This window comes from Tupaia chinensis, unplaced genomic scaffold, assembly GCF_000334495.1.
Source record: "Tupaia chinensis unplaced genomic scaffold, TupChi_1.0 Scaffold139341_1, whole genome shotgun sequence".
Lineage (NCBI taxonomy): Eukaryota > Metazoa > Chordata > Mammalia > Scandentia > Tupaiidae > Tupaia > Tupaia belangeri.
The window spans coordinates 633,989-651,376 of record NW_006199230.1 but is presented as its reverse complement, the minus strand read 5'-3'; the positions used below and the strand labels follow the sequence as shown (position 1 = coordinate 651,376).

Sequence of the window (17,388 nt, the reverse complement as noted above, 5' to 3'; positions counted from 1 at the left end):
CTAGCATCTGATTCCATTCCTCCCCTCTTCCAACTAGGACCTTGGTACTCCCATCTGTATTCTAGTCTCTGACTCCCTATCATCACCTTAATGACATTTCTCCCACCAAGGAGAACAAATCAAAATAAGAAACCCATCTTAAACTCCATCCTATAGCTACAGTTTCCCATTCTTACCAAAAATGCCGTATTCTATACTTGGAGCATATTTCCTCAGTCACTCCAATTCTAGTTCTTCACCTACTCCAAACTTATTTCCTGCTTAAGAAATCTGTCTTATGGGACCAGCAGTTAACATAATGGCTATGTCGCTGGACTCCCACATAGTCGACTGCACTTCGCATCCTGGACCCAGAGGCTTAAACTCACGCAGGGCGCTTGTGCATGCATGCCCATGATCCCGAGAATGGAGGAGAAGGGATTGCAGTGTGGCCATCACCCCTGGGGGGGGGGTGATTTCTCGCTTTCTATCTGTCTGTCTCTTTGTCTTTCTGGCGAGTGCACATGCCCTGTAGCGAAAACCTCTCCAAAAAAAAAAATGTTTTATTTTCGCTTCTGGCCGTTCAGCAGCAGATGACACTGCTGAACATTTCCCTTAGCATTCTCTTATTTGTCCTAGCACACTTTTCTGATTTTATCTTTATGATTGTATTCATAGATCTTTTGCCAGTTCCTCTTTCTCTGCTTGTTCCTATTTTGTGCCCTGGGCACCCTCCTCCTTAATCTGCATAGACTAATTATCACGTGTGTATTTATGATTCCTGACTTTAAAATGGAGATCATGCTCACATTTAAGATTCACATGTCCAACCAGAATGCTCCATTGGAACTTAAGTTCACAGCTTCCAAACAGATTTTTTTTTCTTCCCAAACTATTCCTACTTTTGTGATTATTTTATCAATAATTAATACTATATCCTGTCCAACTTATCCAAATATAAAACTTGACTTCCTTGACTCCTCCTTTCTTCTACCATATGGAATTTATTTGTAGGTCCTTTTGGTATTTCTTTTCAAATCGCCCCTTCTTCATCCTAATGTCCCTAGCCTAGCACAGAGCACTAGCATCTTTCATCTCTTAAGATGTCAGTATCACACCCCGTTAGCCCCCGTCCAATCTATGTGAAGATTAATAAGACTGTTGACATTCATGACATATCCCCATTTAAAATAGCTTATTGCTCATAGTGAACTTTTACTTTTAATAAAGCCTGTAAAAAATGAACAAAAATGACACTGGCTTACAATACAGGTCTTCTCCACTTACACACTAGCGTATACTCACGTTCATTTTCATTCCCATAAATTTTTCGTATGAACCTTGGTTAATCTCTGGGACTTCACGTACGGGTTAGCTGACATTCTCCCTAGGCCACCACTCAATCTCAACTTAAGTATCATTTCTTCAGGAGAGCCATCTGGTACTTCCGTCCCCACCACCAACCAGGTATCTCTCTGATATTCCTACCACAGTAATTATCACACAGTGTTATGTAATGGTGCTTTCTTCAGAAAAATAGTCATGAGGACATAGACTATTGCTACATTATCACTCTAAACAGAGTTTAACATGGAGCCAAGTACTCCATTCAATTAATTGTTGATATAAATGAAACCGAATCAACTTTATTTTACCATTCTTATCCTTGTGATCTGGGACCATTTCTCAACTTTGCCTTCTCATTCAAATGTCTGCTCTATTACTGCTGGTATTTGTCAAATGTAATGCATCCCACTTTACTATTCTTTTTCAATTGCATGTAATTTCCATTTTTCATCATGCCTGATCAATTTTAATAATGATTCTCACATTTTTTTTAGCACTTCATAAAGTATACATTCTAAAATCCTTCAGCTTATGGCAGTACATCCATTTCAGAGCAAAGTGAATATCAGACTCCTCAGGGCACTAGTTGCAGTTTGTGCTTTCTTATTCACAAATCCTACAATTTTTCTCTTTGCTCATACCTATTAAGACCCAGCTTGAATATGAACAAAAGGGTTAAGATTAGATACTACAGAAACTGCCTGTATGTCACAGACTGGCATAAGACTATATAAATGGAACAAGGTGGGTTGGGGGAACACGAAATAGAAAGAAAAGTACAATGGGAATGAAACTTTTTGGGCCACTATTTATTGCACCTCTGGTACCAAAACACGTGACATATTGTTTTAAAAAATTCTAGCAATGTATCTTCTATTTAAAAATAGTTATCAGGGCAAGTCTGTAGTGTGGTTGTTGAGGTGGCTAGATCCCACACTGCTGACTGTAAAGTTCAAGGCCCAACTTGGCAGCTTGAAAGACATGCTGTCTGTGTGTTCAAAATCCTGAGAGGAGAATGGAGAAGGGACTATAGCATGGCCTCCCCTGGGGGGTGCTTTCTTACCCTGAGTCCCCTCACTCTTCAGAGGGCACATGTGCCCTAAACCAAGCCAAACCAAAGTTATCAAAGTCATTGCCACTCCTGGTCTTCTTTAGAAGCATAATTCTGGGGTAGTAGACTGAGGAGACACATCTCAATGTTCTTAGTATAAAGGAAGTCAGCTGCTGCGGACCAGGCGGGAAAAGGTTATAGTTCATTAGGAAAGTGGATAATATGATCGCTTTGTTCTGTTTTACTGTATTTGTATCAACAATGGTTTAAGTTTTCAACCCTTCTTTTATTAAGAGAGATTGTGTGTGTGTGTGTGTGTGTGTGTGTGTGTTTGTGTGTGTGTATTGGGATATAAAAGCTTTGTTACTATGCTTTTCTTTTTTTTTTTTTACATTTGGCCATAAGGCATGTGTGCTTACTGGAGAGAGACAGGGAAAATGCACCCCAACTGTGGGGATGGCCATGCTGCAATTTCTTCTCCTCCATTCTCCTCTTAGGATTCTGGGCACCCATGCACATGTGCCTGGCATGTTTTTCAAGCCTCTGGATCTGAGACTTGAACCACACAGTTGGCCATGTGGAATCCAGCTACTTTAATTACCATGCCACCAGCTGATCCCACCTGCCTTTCTACTGCCACCTTGGCCATAAGTTTTAAGCACTAATTGTGTTACTAAGCTACTTCAGTTGGGGACTATGCTATCCCCACTTTATTTTATTTTATTCATTTTTTAATTTGCCAAAAGGCACATGTGCTCACCAGAGAGAGACAAAGAAAAGAGAGAGAGGGAAAGTGAGAAAACACCCTCATAAGGCATGATCACATAAGAATCCCATCACGTCCACTTCTCCCTTTTCAGGATTTGGGGCATACATACATGGGTTTCTCAAGCTGCCAAATCACGGACTCAGGCCACACAGTTGGTCATGTGGGATCCAGCCACGGTAACTACCAGGACATGAGCTGGCCCCCTAATCTGCTTTTTGATAACAGCATATGATTAAGTTGTCTGAGATAAGTAAAATTAAGAAGGAATGGGCAGTGTAAAGAAAAAAGTGATCTTTCAGAGTTATATAAATGGTATATGACATTAGAATGATACCATTATTCAATATCAATGGTACATACAGACTAAAATATATGTGTAATACCTCACAGTTAAGGAATAAAATACCTCAGTTAAGAAATAAGTCTTTACTAGGTTCCAAAGAATACTAATTTCTCTATGTAGAAAAACTATTACTATGCATAATTTATTAAATCAGATACGCAGTTCTTTTACAAAACATCGAGCTTATCTAAAAGAGTTTACATTTATCAAATAAACACAAAATAAGCCAATTAATTCTGAGTAAGTAGTAACAACTTTATTTTAACTCAGTGTGCTGAAATGCAAAAATATTTTCAGCAATAAGATACAAGTAGTATCTCATTAACATCAGCTTATTAAAAACAAGACTGAAAAGTCAATATAGTTTTTATACATTTGAATATTGAAAAGCAATTTCCCCAAAACTAATTTTTAAATAATTTTAGCAGAATTTCAATTTCAAAAATGGGACTCATTTAAGTTAAAGTTTCATTTTTAAAAACTGAATGCAAAATTAACTGGGTCACAGTATACAATGAAAAATTTGAACAACAGAAAAATTTAAATATAAGAAATCCTTTTAAAACATAAAGTTCACATATTGCAAACAGAAGACACGGTGTGATTTCATTCCTAGTGAAGAGGAAGTCTTGCATATGGTAGGCACTCAATATTTGTTCAACTGGACCTAAAAATTTACATCATTCCACAGTTAAATAAAGCAGAGCTCATAATCTGTATATAAAAAAAAAAAGGTTTGCAAAATACTCTTATGTGTGCTAAAAGTGCTGTCTATATAATCTGAGAACACTAAAACAAACCCATTCACCCACTCACTTTCTTTTGTAAGAATACACTGAGTATTTTTATCCATCAAAGAGCATGCACATCCAAGTCAGAATCATTCATATCAAGTATACTTGGCTATGAACAAACCATGTTGAGTTGGATTTTTACAACACTTAACCTACGAATGAAGCTCCTATTCTTTTTTAGTAATGGTGTGTAGTATCTATGATCCACAATTTCATAAAGAATTCTGCTTAAATTTTAAGTGGGTATAAAGTAGTCATTATACTTTTGACAATTTAAACTTTTATTTAGATCTAGTTTAAAAATAAATCAGTAATGTTCATGACAACTTTTTCAGAGATCACTGTTAACATTTTAAAACTTATTTATATAACTGATGTCCTAAAAAGGCACTATTTTCACATTTCATCATGTAGTAAGTTGGTTACATTTATAAGAATTATAATTTCTTGTCAACCAATTATCCCTCCAAATAAAGCTTATTTCAATATGAATTTTCAACTAAACTGAACTGTCAACTTTTAACTAAGTTCTTTTCAGAAATTCACTCTTTTAAACATACCACACACAAGCCCAAGTGAATTCAGGTACGTACAACACACACACACACACACACACACACACACACATACACACACACAAATGACCACATATTTCATGCAAGATTCTCCACTTACTATTTCAAGACAATGACACGTGAGTATTCAAGGAGGTAACATTGGCAAGCCATATTATGGCACCTTCATATTTGTGCTCCAAATACCAATACACATTAAAATTAAAAAATGAAAAAGGCACAAATATAGTGTTTCTAAATCTTAGTCTAAAGAACATTTATCCAATAGATACTTTTATAATATGTAATATGTAAAATCACTCACTACTCTCTAAGGAAAAGTCCTGTTTAGATGGCATAAAGGAAACAGGAACAGGCTGATAGCTCAAAAGGCCAAGACTGCTCTGGACAGAATCTATGCCTGTTTTGAAAACAATATATGTGGTTTAAAACTGGGGGTGGGGGTGGCGGGAGAAGCGGGGTGAGAGGGGAAGACTACTGAAGCACTCACATCAGAATACATTAACAGTTTTTTTATCATTGCCTCAAAAACCCACAATACCAAAAATATACATAATAAATAAAAAAATAAATCAACTACCATATGATTCTGTTAGTATAATGGAAGGCATTATATTATCTGAAAGGTGGACATTTCTACAAACATGAATATTCTTATAGCACAGTGTTTGACATTTTTGGTACAAAATGTGCTACCAAGTTAAAACAACAACAACAAAAACACAAACAACTTTATAATAAAATCCTTAAGATTTACAATAAACACTAGAGTAAGGGCAAACTGAAATGTTCATTACATGGTATTATTACTGAAGTCACTGTGGTTAGAAGTGTAAATTCAAGCAGTGAATTAATTCACAATGTGCCGGTGTGGTATGCATTTGACATAAACGGATACACTAGTATTTTTCAGATATATGACAACATAATTCTATAGTCTGAGGCAATTTTTATTTTCCTATAAACCTTGGAAAAATCTTAAATTAGAATTATAAGTGTGTACATACATGTATTTTTAAACTGCACACTGTAAATTGAATAGGATTAAATCATAATGTTAAGGAAGCGAATTTCTACTCCCCATAATACACTCACATAAGACGAAGTCCATTACCAGGTCATAATCTTCTATCCCAAGGGATTCTGCCAATTTCAAATTTAAGTTACAAAAAAACCCAAGACACCTCATTTAAATTATTCTGGAAGAAGTTATCTGAAAATGTAATCTTTTCAAACTCCAGTTTGTTGTGGATAATAAATGCTTATTTGACAGTGTTTGTTCAATGTAAATACGAATTGCTCCTGATATATTAGGACTGCTTCAGTTAAAGAGATAGCAAAGATAAATCCTATATTAAAATCTCAAGCTTTTTTTCCCCTTCTGTCCTGAATTCAGAAACTAAATAATGAAATTATACACATTTTAATCTGGAGAATGAAATTATATATGCAAACATACAAGTATACGTATTTTTTTTCCAGTGACACATTTTTCCCCATGTGGTCAAATGTAAATCTAGTCTAAAAAGGACATTACCACTATTACAATAAATCAGATGTGGTGACCTGACACTGATCACTCCTGCTTCTTTTAAACCACACATCAGAACAGATACCCATTAGGAACATGACTATCAAACACTGAACATGTATATGTGTTTAAAGCTAAAATTCATTTCTAATAAAGAACTGGCCCATGAATAGCAGTTTATAAATAGTTTATCCTGTTCACATTATGCAGAATTTCAGTATCATCCACAATGTTAGTACAATAACTGAAACACAGAAGAGAAAACACGGGGTAAAAAAAGGTTCATAGTGTGGCCTGACACAGTTTATGAGTTCTCTCCTTTAGTATGCATCTCCCACAGTCAAATAATATTGGTTCATTATTTGAAGGAGAGTAGGCTGTGGTTTATTATTCAGGTGGCTCTTCCAAAGTGTGACAAAATAGTAAAAAATTCAATGAGTATCTGAAATCCAAGCCGACTCATTAACTATAATCAAGAATATCTTTCTTATCCATTATCACAAACATCCCAGTTGCCTCCACCTGTCTTAAAAAATTCTTTCAAAAGTTAAGACACTATTAATTATACCTTATTAATTCCCTCAAAAGCAAAAAAATATATGTACCACTCAGCATACAAAAGTTACACATTAAAAGTGCATATATATTTTTTCTAAATTGGCCCACTCATTAAATTTACATTTGGTCATCCTTACTTTTAACATGTACAGAACTCTTCATATAAACATAGGTCACTATAAGTTTTTTAAAAAAAGAATTACTTCAGCAAAAAACATGCACTCTTGTTGTTGAAATCTTAACCTCAATCAGTTCTCAATCATTGTAAACTTGGATAAGCCCACAGTTTGTTGGACAGTTAACATATAGACAAACGCCACAAATTTTACTAAAAATTGGGCCAATTCATTGCATATTTGCCCCCTGAAATGAAAAATAAATTAGAATTGAAGCAGTGTATTGCCATAACTTACCTTGAAGGTAAGCAGGTTCTCCTGTATTTATAGAACTTAAGACTAGAGACATTACTGGTAATCTCCAATACAAGTGCTTTTAAGGAGAATCTTTTTTTAAATTTTGAGATAGCACAGGACAAAGCCTGTAAAATTCATTTTTCTTTTCTCAAAATAATGGAAGATCCTTTTGAAACTTAATATCTTCAGTTATCAATATTACTGCATTATGGAGCTAGTGCAATCCTGCATAGCCTTGGTCAAAATGACAAGGCACAATAAAAAAATTAAAGTATTATATGAACAAGAGAAGTCATTGAAGATAATTTAAGGCCTTGAAGTGAATTAATCAGTCTAATTTAAAGCTGAAGAATAAACCATAAATTATCCACCTGAAATGCATGCGATATGCTTTTTCAGCTTCTGTTCTGTGGACAAGATAACAAAAACAACTCTTGCTTATGGTTTGTGTATTAGAATCCTTCTGGACCTGGAGGAGTAAAAGTCAATTCCATTTTTCTACGACTCGCGGAAGATTTCAGGACTGTTTTAGCCGCTTGCGTGGAATGCCAAACTGTGGACACTGAGCAGATGCTAGTGCTCGAAAGGCTTCTGCTACTAAGTGAGGGTGAGACTGAATCATGGACTTCCACCCTGATGTTTCCATTATGTCAGTTGCTTGGCTGAAAAATAAAATTAAAATATGCTCACTAAAGAATACTTTTCAAAATGCACTGCTATCAATTTTTTAAATTTTCATTTTAACTTTTACAAAGCAAAAGTTATAGAACTTTTTCCAAAAGAGTTTTACATTCTTTTAGTCTGTGAAATGTTTCTTCCCTTTGGCCCTCCCTCCCAACCTCTACTACCTACTTTCTACCACTCACTCCCTTCTCTATCGATTATCTTTAATTTGTAGATTTCACAATGGTTGAATACTGTCTCTAAATGTATTCAAATCATTTGAATTTATTAAAATATCATCTTCACCTGAACGGCATTTTCTGTTACAGCTGAAACTATTATATTTTTCTGGCAGTTCTACTCCCTTATATGATCCTGCTTTACTCTCACTGTTACCATTCCTGTATCAGGTGTCAAGAGCCTCCCCCCGCCCCCCTTTTTTTAAAAAACCTGTTTCTTATAAGCAAGTTTTCTCTAGAGTTCCAAATTTTATTCTTTACACTTCACCTTTAACATGCATTTTCATTCTATCTCATCTATGTCTTATGATTTCAATTATTATATTCAATGATAATAACTGTTAATTTGCTAAATCCTAGCCTAAGTCCTCCACAAGGTGATTCATTCTCAATCACTTGCTCTTTTTACCTGAATGTGCCTCAACACTCATAAATTCAGGACTGTCAGATAAGAACACATCATTTCTCTCTTGAAGTGCCAAATTTTTCCTCATTTTTAATAAGGTAAGCTTCCACCATTACTCAGTGATTCAAGTTAGAAATCCGGCAGTCAGCCTAATCTCTGTGCTCTCCAATCAATCATCAGAGCCTTATTTTAATTCCCAAAGATGTCTTGACTTCCTGGCTAGGGCCCAAATCATCTCACATTTGGATTATTACAATAGTTTCCCAATTTGTCTTCTAATATCCTATCTTGCCCCTTTCAAATCCAGCTTCCATGTCACTTAATAACGTAAATATGACTATACTACTTCTATTATTTCTCACGGGTTATGTTTAAGTTCTTCTGTTGCTGTTTTTTAGTTTCAGTTTGCTATGAGGTGTGTACACTCACCAGAGAGAGGGGAAGAGAGAGAGACGACAAAAAAATTTAAGTACTGTATGAATAAGAGAAGTCACTGAAGATAATTTAAGGCCATCTCTAGGGGGAAAGCCACTCCACAATCACTTCTGCATTCTCCTCTTGGGATTTTGGGCAAAAACACACCTACGCCCAGGCTGTTTTCCCAACCTGTGGGGTTTGGAACTAAAACAGTGCAGTCGGCTCTGTGGGATCTAGTTGCCTTCACCACCACACTACCTGCTGGTGCCCTTTAGTTAAGTTCTTTAGCAAGATAAGAGAAACATGGCTCCTTATTGCTGGTTCCTTACTACCTCTTTTTAGCATTCTAACTCCTACTTCCAAGACCTGGAATTTTGTCCTCTGGCACTGAAGTGCTTATTATACCCTATGTAGAAGTCTCACTGAGCATTTACACTTAAGCAACAAATCTAGTTACCCTCTTTATGCCTCCTCTCTTCTATCCCTACTACAATCTACTGTCCAAATAATAACCAAATATTACAGATTTTCCCTTCAAAGTTTCTTACATACTTTCATTTCTCTCTAATCCTATCACCAATCAAGTCTAATTACACCCATCTCATGAACTATTCTAGAAACTTTCCAACTAGTCTACCTATATTTAACTTTGCTTTTCAACTACCATCACCACCCTAAACTCTGCACAATCTTATTTTCAACCCTGCACACAGAGATTATTAAAATTGCAAACCTGATCATGCCCCACCCTAGATGAAAAGCCTTAACTGAAAGTCCATTACTCTTTGAATAATGTTTAAAGTGTCAAATGTGATTTTATATAGTCTTCCAGGATCTGGCCTCTGCCTGCTTTTGCAGGTTTCTCCTCATTATCTACCCCTCACCACATACTCTTACTCTACATTCCTCTTATCAACAAAATTTTACATATTTCTTTTCCATTTGCTGGGATACACTTTCCCTCCTCTCTGCCTCTTCTTCCCTAGGCTAACTCCGACCAATACCTCAGGTCTTTATTTTCACAATTCCATAAAAAGGTTTCCTCTGATGCCTAAATTAGGTTAGGTCCCTTTGCTATATGCTCATATGGGTATGCTATACATTCTTCAGCATCACATTTTATTGCAATAACCTCTTTAATTACCTATTTATTTAATCTACTTACTAAACTCTGAGCTTGAAGGTAGGAAAAACATGCTATGCTCACCACTATGTTCTTGTACCAAGCACAATGGCTTGTGGACTTGGTGGATAAGAAAATATAAGAGTATCTGACGAATGAATGACTAACGACTGTTTCATGCTTCTACACACTGGTTCATGTTACTGCTTTGTCTGCAATGCCTGTTACTTCCTTCTTAGTTCTGCTAATGCCTATTCATCTTTTAACACTTGGCTCAGTCACCTCCCAAACAGCCATTCTTAAATCTTCAGGCTTAGTCAGTACCCATATATATCCTCCTCTATCACATTACTTACCATATTATAATGAAATGATGTATTTATATATCAGTCTCTACTACATAAACTCTCACGAGGATTTCCCCTCAGAATTCTTTTACATATAGCACCTTGGCACGATGGCTAAGACACAACAGTGCCAGGTAAATGTCTGCTGAATTATATGTATCTGATATCAACACTTTTTAAAATTTGTCAGCTATCAAATATCCAATGTGTCATTATGTTTAAAATTTCAACTAATTGTTTAGAATCACATAGATACCTTTAATATATAACTCGCCTTTTCATGTACTTATTCAATGAACAGTTATTGAACATCTGTGCATACAACATGGCTTCTCCAGTGGGCAGAAAATAAGGTGATACAATTTGACATTGAAAAAGTTATGTAATTTTTTAAAAAGAATTATTTAACTTTATTAATCATTATTACTATTTTTAAATTTTGCTATAGGCCATGTGTGCTCACAAGAGACACACACAGAGAGAGAGAGAGAGAGAGAGAGAGAGGGAGGAGGAGGAGGAGGAGGGGAAAGAGAGAGAAAAAGAGAAAGAGAGAAAGCAATCTGCTGGGATTCAAACCATGGTCAGACATGTGGGAGTCTAGCACCTTTACCACCATGCCACTTGCTGGCCCCTATAATATATTTTCTTAACAGAGTAAAACTAGAGCCTGTAAGTCACTGGGTACTAAAGGATCATAGAATGGTTATTTGCTGCTAATATAGAATACTGTAAAATCAAAATGAATTTCTCCTAGGATCATGTACCATACACTGACCAATATATAGGACAACTAATTATTTAAAAGTAGTTACTTTTTTTTTGCTTTTGGAAAACAGAATTTACAAAGTAATAGGAATCCAGCTAACGAACTTCACATTTATCAAAACAGATAAAACAACAGGAAGTTAGGTCAGGAAACTATTTTTTTCACTTTCTTATTTCAACTTTCAACTTTGGGAAAACAGAATTTAAGGGTTTAGAGGTAAAACTAATAAAAAGCATAAGTGGAACTTTTTCAACCTATCAACTCTTTTACCTTTAAAATAACTACCTATTTAGTTAATCTATTAAACTATAAGCTTGAAGGTAGGAAAAACTTAATACGTTTTAAGAATAGAAAAGTTATTTTTAAATATGACAAAAGAAAAAAGTAGGGAATAAGTTCTAACAGTTTATATTCAGAAGTTCCAAGCTTAGAAAGATATAGCATCTACTAACTAACCCCTTATAGATTTATTAGGGAAAAGGAAAAATCAAATGGCTACGATTTTCGTATTAAGCAGCTGGCCTAACGCAACATATGATGTATGGTACTTGACTAACCTAAGAAGCAATGGGTTAGAACTCAAATATAAAGACATTCTAAACAAATTTGGAGGATAAACTCCTCATAGGAGTAAATGATTATTTCCTACATTTAAAAAAATGCTTTCTGGGGACCAGCAGTTAGCATAATGGCCAGGTCGCTGAACTCTCACGTAGTCGACCACAGTTCATGTCCCAGACCCAGTGGCTTAAACTCACGCCGGGCGTGTGTGCATGCGTGCTCAAGATCCCAAGAGGAGAATAGAGGAGAAGGGATTGCGCATGGCCATCCCCCCTAGGGGGTGATTTCTCGCTTTTTGTCTCTCTGTCTCTATCTGGTGAGCGCACGTGCCCTGTAGCAAAAACCTCTCCAAAAAAAAAGTTTAAAAAAATGCTTTCTGAAGGAGCTGGATCTCTAGCAGCCTTTAAAATACTTGACCTTAGCTATACGCACCTGATCTATGTGTATAAGAAATTAGAGGCTGGCAGGTGTTGTGGTGGACTACATCATGTCTGACTGCGGTCCAGTACATGCTAGACTCCCACGTGGCTGATCGCGGTTCGAGTCTTGGACCTGGAAGCTTGCCTTTTTACTTTCTCTCTCTCTCTCTGGTCAAATTAAAACAAATATAATAATAATAATAATAAAATTAAATAATTTTAAAAATTAAATATTTATCACAGTTTGCATTTGAAGTTGATTTATAAGGGAGCATAGCCTCAAGAATTCACTAAATACTCAAATTATTAAAGTAACTGGGATTGCTTCTTGGCATTTTGGCTAAGATCAAGTATATTTTTTTTTGGAGAGATTTTCACTGTAGGGCGCGTGCGCTCGCCAGACAGACAGAGACATAGAGACAGAAAGCGAGAAATCACCCCCCAGGGGGGATGGTCACGCCGCAATCCCTTCTCCTCCATTCTCCTCTCGGGATCTTGGGCACATACGCACACGCACCCGGCGTGAGTTTTAAGCCACCGGGTCCGGGACACGAACCGCGGTCGACTACATGGGAGTCCAGCGACATAGCCATTACGCTAACTGCTGGTTCCCAAGATCAAGTATATTTTAAAGTATTTGGAAGTCTGCTTCAGGTAACATCTGGACTCATACCTATTGTATTGCTTCTCAGTCTTTTGGCTAAGATTGGGTGTATTTTAAGTAATTATGAGTTTGCTTCATATAACTAACATATGGATTCATTTTTATTGTAGATGAAAAGAGACTATGCAAATATTTCATTTCATTTATGCAGATCAACTTTAAGCCAGAAACTGATGTTATCTTACTTGCCGTTCCAGTTTTTCCCATCTTTACACCCAAGTTGTCGAAGTACACTGCACCTGCATTGAAGATTTAAACACACTTAAAAAAAGCCCAGTGAAAAAAATGTTGAAGGTGTCATACTCACTGAAATACAGCATAGCATACCTATTAATAAAGTCTATGGCTTGTGCTTTCAACTGGTCTGCACTGTGCAAATCTGCAAGGACAAGGGTATCGGCAACATTTTCTACTGAGAGGTTACTGCATAAAGCTTCTTCACACATGACTTTCAGCCGTTCCAGTGCATACTAGCCAAAAGGAAAACACTGTCATTAAACATTTACTCTAACTACAAAGTTTTCAAATACATAATATCTGTAATTTAGAAAATAAAGTTAAAAGCAGATTATTCTTTGAACTAAGGTTAATTCGAAAATCTTTAACCTATTGCTTTAACCTAAAAAAGAATAAATGTGTTTAGGACAAAGATTACTTTTCTTTAGGAATTTTAATTTGTTTAAGTACAAAACAGTTATATACCATAGAACACTTTGATCAAGGGATCAAGGGCAGACTACATACATAACGGGGGTCCCATAAGATTATATAAAGGGACTTCAAAAAATTCCTGAAAAATTAGTAATCCACACACAGTTTTCAAAATATGCATTTTCTGTGAACTTGCTGAACACCTTTTGTACCATATCGTCTAGGTATGTAGTAGGCTGTACCATCCAGATTTGTGATCACTAAATAATGTTTGTACAACAGTGAAATAATAGAACAACGCTTTTCTCAGAAAATAACCATGTCATTAAGGACCACGTAACTGGGCAGTGTATTTTAAAAGCAGGGTTTATGAACCAGTTCCATGGCACAATGGTAACACACAGTTCAAGGGAAGCCAGATAGCACATGGCACTATCGTTTAAATTCCTAGCTTAGCCTAATACACATGTGCATGAGTGCCCAAGATTCAACACGTTAGTGGGCTGGAGAACTGGAAGAAGGAGATTGTAGCATGACCAGAGCCTGGGGAGGGTACTCCGCTTCCTTTCTCTTCATCTCACATGCACATACTCTATCACAAATTTAAAAAAAATTAAAGTAGCTAAAAGAAAAAAAAAAAGCTACCTTATTACTCAATATTCTCGATGATTTATCGTCTTTACTATGTCAAACACTAGAGTATAGTTCCCAGTAAACTCAGATTGCCACTACTCAGTACAAGAATGAATTTATTATAAAGCTAAGCAAATTACTGGGTTGTCAGAAAAGTCAGGATGCATTTTTGCAAAGAAAAACATAAAAAATTACATCATGACTTTCCTCACAAACACTAAAAAATCTTGCACTTATTAATATATCGTGTAACATCTTCAGCAGCTTTATTAAGGCATAATTGACACAAAGTGTCAATATGGGGTATGTGTAAATAAACTTTATTACATTTATTTAGCGATTTCGGCATTTTCTAGAGTTTTCTTTAAGTATAATCATATAGCACATACTCTTTTTTTGTTTCATTTTGACTCGTGCATGCTGTTGCCTCTGTATCAATACTTTAATCTTTTTCATTACTGAGTAGGATCCATTATATGTTAATATACAATTTGTTTATCCATTTACCTACTGATGAACTAGGTGGTTTCCAGTTCTCAGTGATAACAAAGAATGATACCGTGAACATTCATGTTTGAGTCCATGTATGAGCATATACTTTCTTTCCTCTTGAGAAAAACCTAAAAATGAGCCTTGTTGGATCATACGGTAAGTTTAATAGTTTAAGAAATGGCCAAAGGAGACCAGTAGATGGCGTGATGGTTACATTGCTGGACTCCCACAAAGTAGACCATGTTTGAGTCCTGGACCTGGCAGCTTAAAACTCATGCCGGGCATGTGTGTGTGTGTATGTGTGTGCCTAAAATCCGAAGAGGAGAAGGGACTGAGGTGTGGCCCTCCCTCCTGGGAGGTGATTTCTTGCTTTCTGTCTCTCCAGCAAGCACACCCACCCTAGAGTAAAAATCCTTATTAACAAAAACAATAACAAAAAAAAACAGGGGATAGTGGATTTGTGTAGTGGTTACATTGCTGGACTCTCAAATGGCCAACCACAGTTCAAGTCCTGGACACAGCGGCTTCAAAATCATGCCTGGCACATGTGCGTGCATACCCAAGATCCCAGGAAGAGAAGGGATTATGGTGTGGCCATACCCCCAAGGGGTGATTTTTTACCTTCTTTGTCTCTGTCTCTCCAGCAAGGATAAATGCCCTATAGCTCTCTCCAAAAATCAAAGCAAGAAATAACCAAATAGTTTTACAAAGTGGTTGCACCATTTTACATTATCATCATCAGTATGTAAGAATCCAAATTCAGAACCAGCAGATAGTGTAATGGTTACTGGATTCCCATGTAGTTGATTCCCATGTAGTTAATTGTGGTTCGCGCCCTGAACCCAGTGGCTTAAAAAAACCTCATGCAGAGCACATGTTTGTGTGTGCCCAAAATTCTGAGATAAGAATGGAGAAGAAGGGATTGCAGCATGGCCATTACCCCTGGGGGGGTGATTTCTTGCTTTCTGTTTCTCTCTCTGTCTTTCCAGAGAGTACACATACCCCATAGCAAAAATCTCTCTCTCTCAAAACAAAAACAATTCTTCTAAATCCTCAACAACACTTAGGATGGTTTCCACAATTTTAGCCATTATTATAGGTGTGTAGAGGTCACTTTGTGGTAGTATTTTTTAAAAATTATTTACTTAATTTTATTTATTTATTATTATTATTAAATTTGACCAGAGAGAGAGAATAAGTGAGCAAGCAAATTGCAAGGTCCAGGACTTGAACTGTTGTTGGCCATGTGGGAGTCCAATGCCCTAACTACCACACCACCTGCCAGCCCCCATTCGGGGTGGTTTTAATTTCCATTTTCTAATGAAAAATGTTGAGCATCTTTCAGTGTACTTCATTGGCATTATTTTAGAAACTATTTGTTGAAACATTTTTTTCTTTTAGAAATAATATTGTTCACTTATACCTGAGTTTTGAGAGTTCTAAATATGTATCAAAAAATTAGATATAAATTCTGGATAAAAGTTGTTCATTAGATATATACTATGCAAGTATTTTCTCCCAGACTGTTGTTAATCTTTTTTTTCCTCTTATCTATGTCTCTTGAAAGAAAAAAGTTTAAAGTTTTATTGAAGTTTATTTTATCTTTTTTCTCTTTTGTAGGCCATGTTTTAGGTGTCACAACTAAGAAATTTTTGCTTTCTCCTAAGATCACAAAGTTTTCTATGTTTTTCCTTAATCTTAGATAGTTTTAGGTTTATAATCCATTTTACATTACTTTCTGTATACAGTGTGAGGTATACATCAAAGTTCACTTTTTCGGTTAGTTGATTTCCCATCAGTATTTGTTGAAGATGATCCTTTCTTCATGAAACCTTTCTTAGCAATTAGGTATCCATACATGTAAGAGTCTATCTTCATATCTCTATTCTGTTAGAATGAGTACTATTTTTTTTTTTAATTGCTAGAAGATGTGTGCATTTGCCAGAAAGAGAAAGAGGGAGGTGTGTCCCCACCCCTCACGATGAGGTGTAGTCTTTCCAGTCTTGTCCTACAATTTTCCATCCTGTCAGGATGTGGGACATGCATGCACATACACATAGCGTGTTTTTCAAGTAACCAGGGCTAGATTCTAACTGTAGTCAGTCACAAGGAATCCAGTTCCCTTAAACACAGAGCTACAGGTATGGCCTATGCTGTTTATCTTGAAATCATAAAATACTGTTTTAATTAATGAAGCTTTTTATAAGTCCTGATGTCAGGCAGTGTTAGTAGTCTGCTTTAATCTATCTTCTTTTTCAAAGTTATTTCATTGTTCTACATTCTCACGCTTTCATATAAATTTTAAAATCAGTTTGTCAACTTTTTTTTAAAAGACAGCTAAGATCTTAATGAAATATGTTGACTCTATTAACCATTTTAAAGAGAACTGGCCTTCTTAACAATATTGGGACTTTCAATTCATTAAGATTTATCTCTCGGGGAACCAGCAGTTAGTGTAATGGCTATGTTGCTGGACGCCCATGTAGTTGACCACGGTTCGCGTCCCGTACCTGGTGGCTTAAAACTCACACTGCGCGTGTGCGTGTGTGCCCAAGATCCCGAGAGGAGAATGGAGGAGAAGGGATTGCGGCGTGACCATCCCTCCGGGGGGTGATTTCTCGCTTTCTGTCTATCTCTCTCTGTCTGC

General features: G+C 36.2%; 1 protein-coding gene across 7 annotated transcripts in view; it reads right to left on the bottom strand.

Annotated features, from left to right (window-relative positions):
* Positions 1–4,378: 4,378 nt before the first annotated feature.
* Positions 4,379–17,388, bottom strand: part of SPOPL (speckle type BTB/POZ protein like) — a 68,169-nt gene continuing 55,159 nt past the window's right edge. For 4 of the 7 annotated variants that reach the window (XM_014593001.2, XM_006161860.3, XM_027765678.1 and 1 more), the window contains 3 exons: positions 13,293–13,435; positions 13,151–13,204; positions 4,379–8,022 (listed from right to left, as the gene is read on the bottom strand). In XM_014593001.2, coding sequence (XP_014448487.1) covers positions 7,878–8,022; positions 13,151–13,204; positions 13,293–13,435 — 342 coding nt within the window. In that variant the 3' untranslated portion in view covers positions 4,379–7,877. The remainder of the gene's footprint in view (positions 8,023–13,150; positions 13,205–13,292; positions 13,436–17,388) is intronic. The other 3 variants (XM_006161859.3, XM_006161861.3, XM_006161862.3) reach the window with 1 other exon arrangement.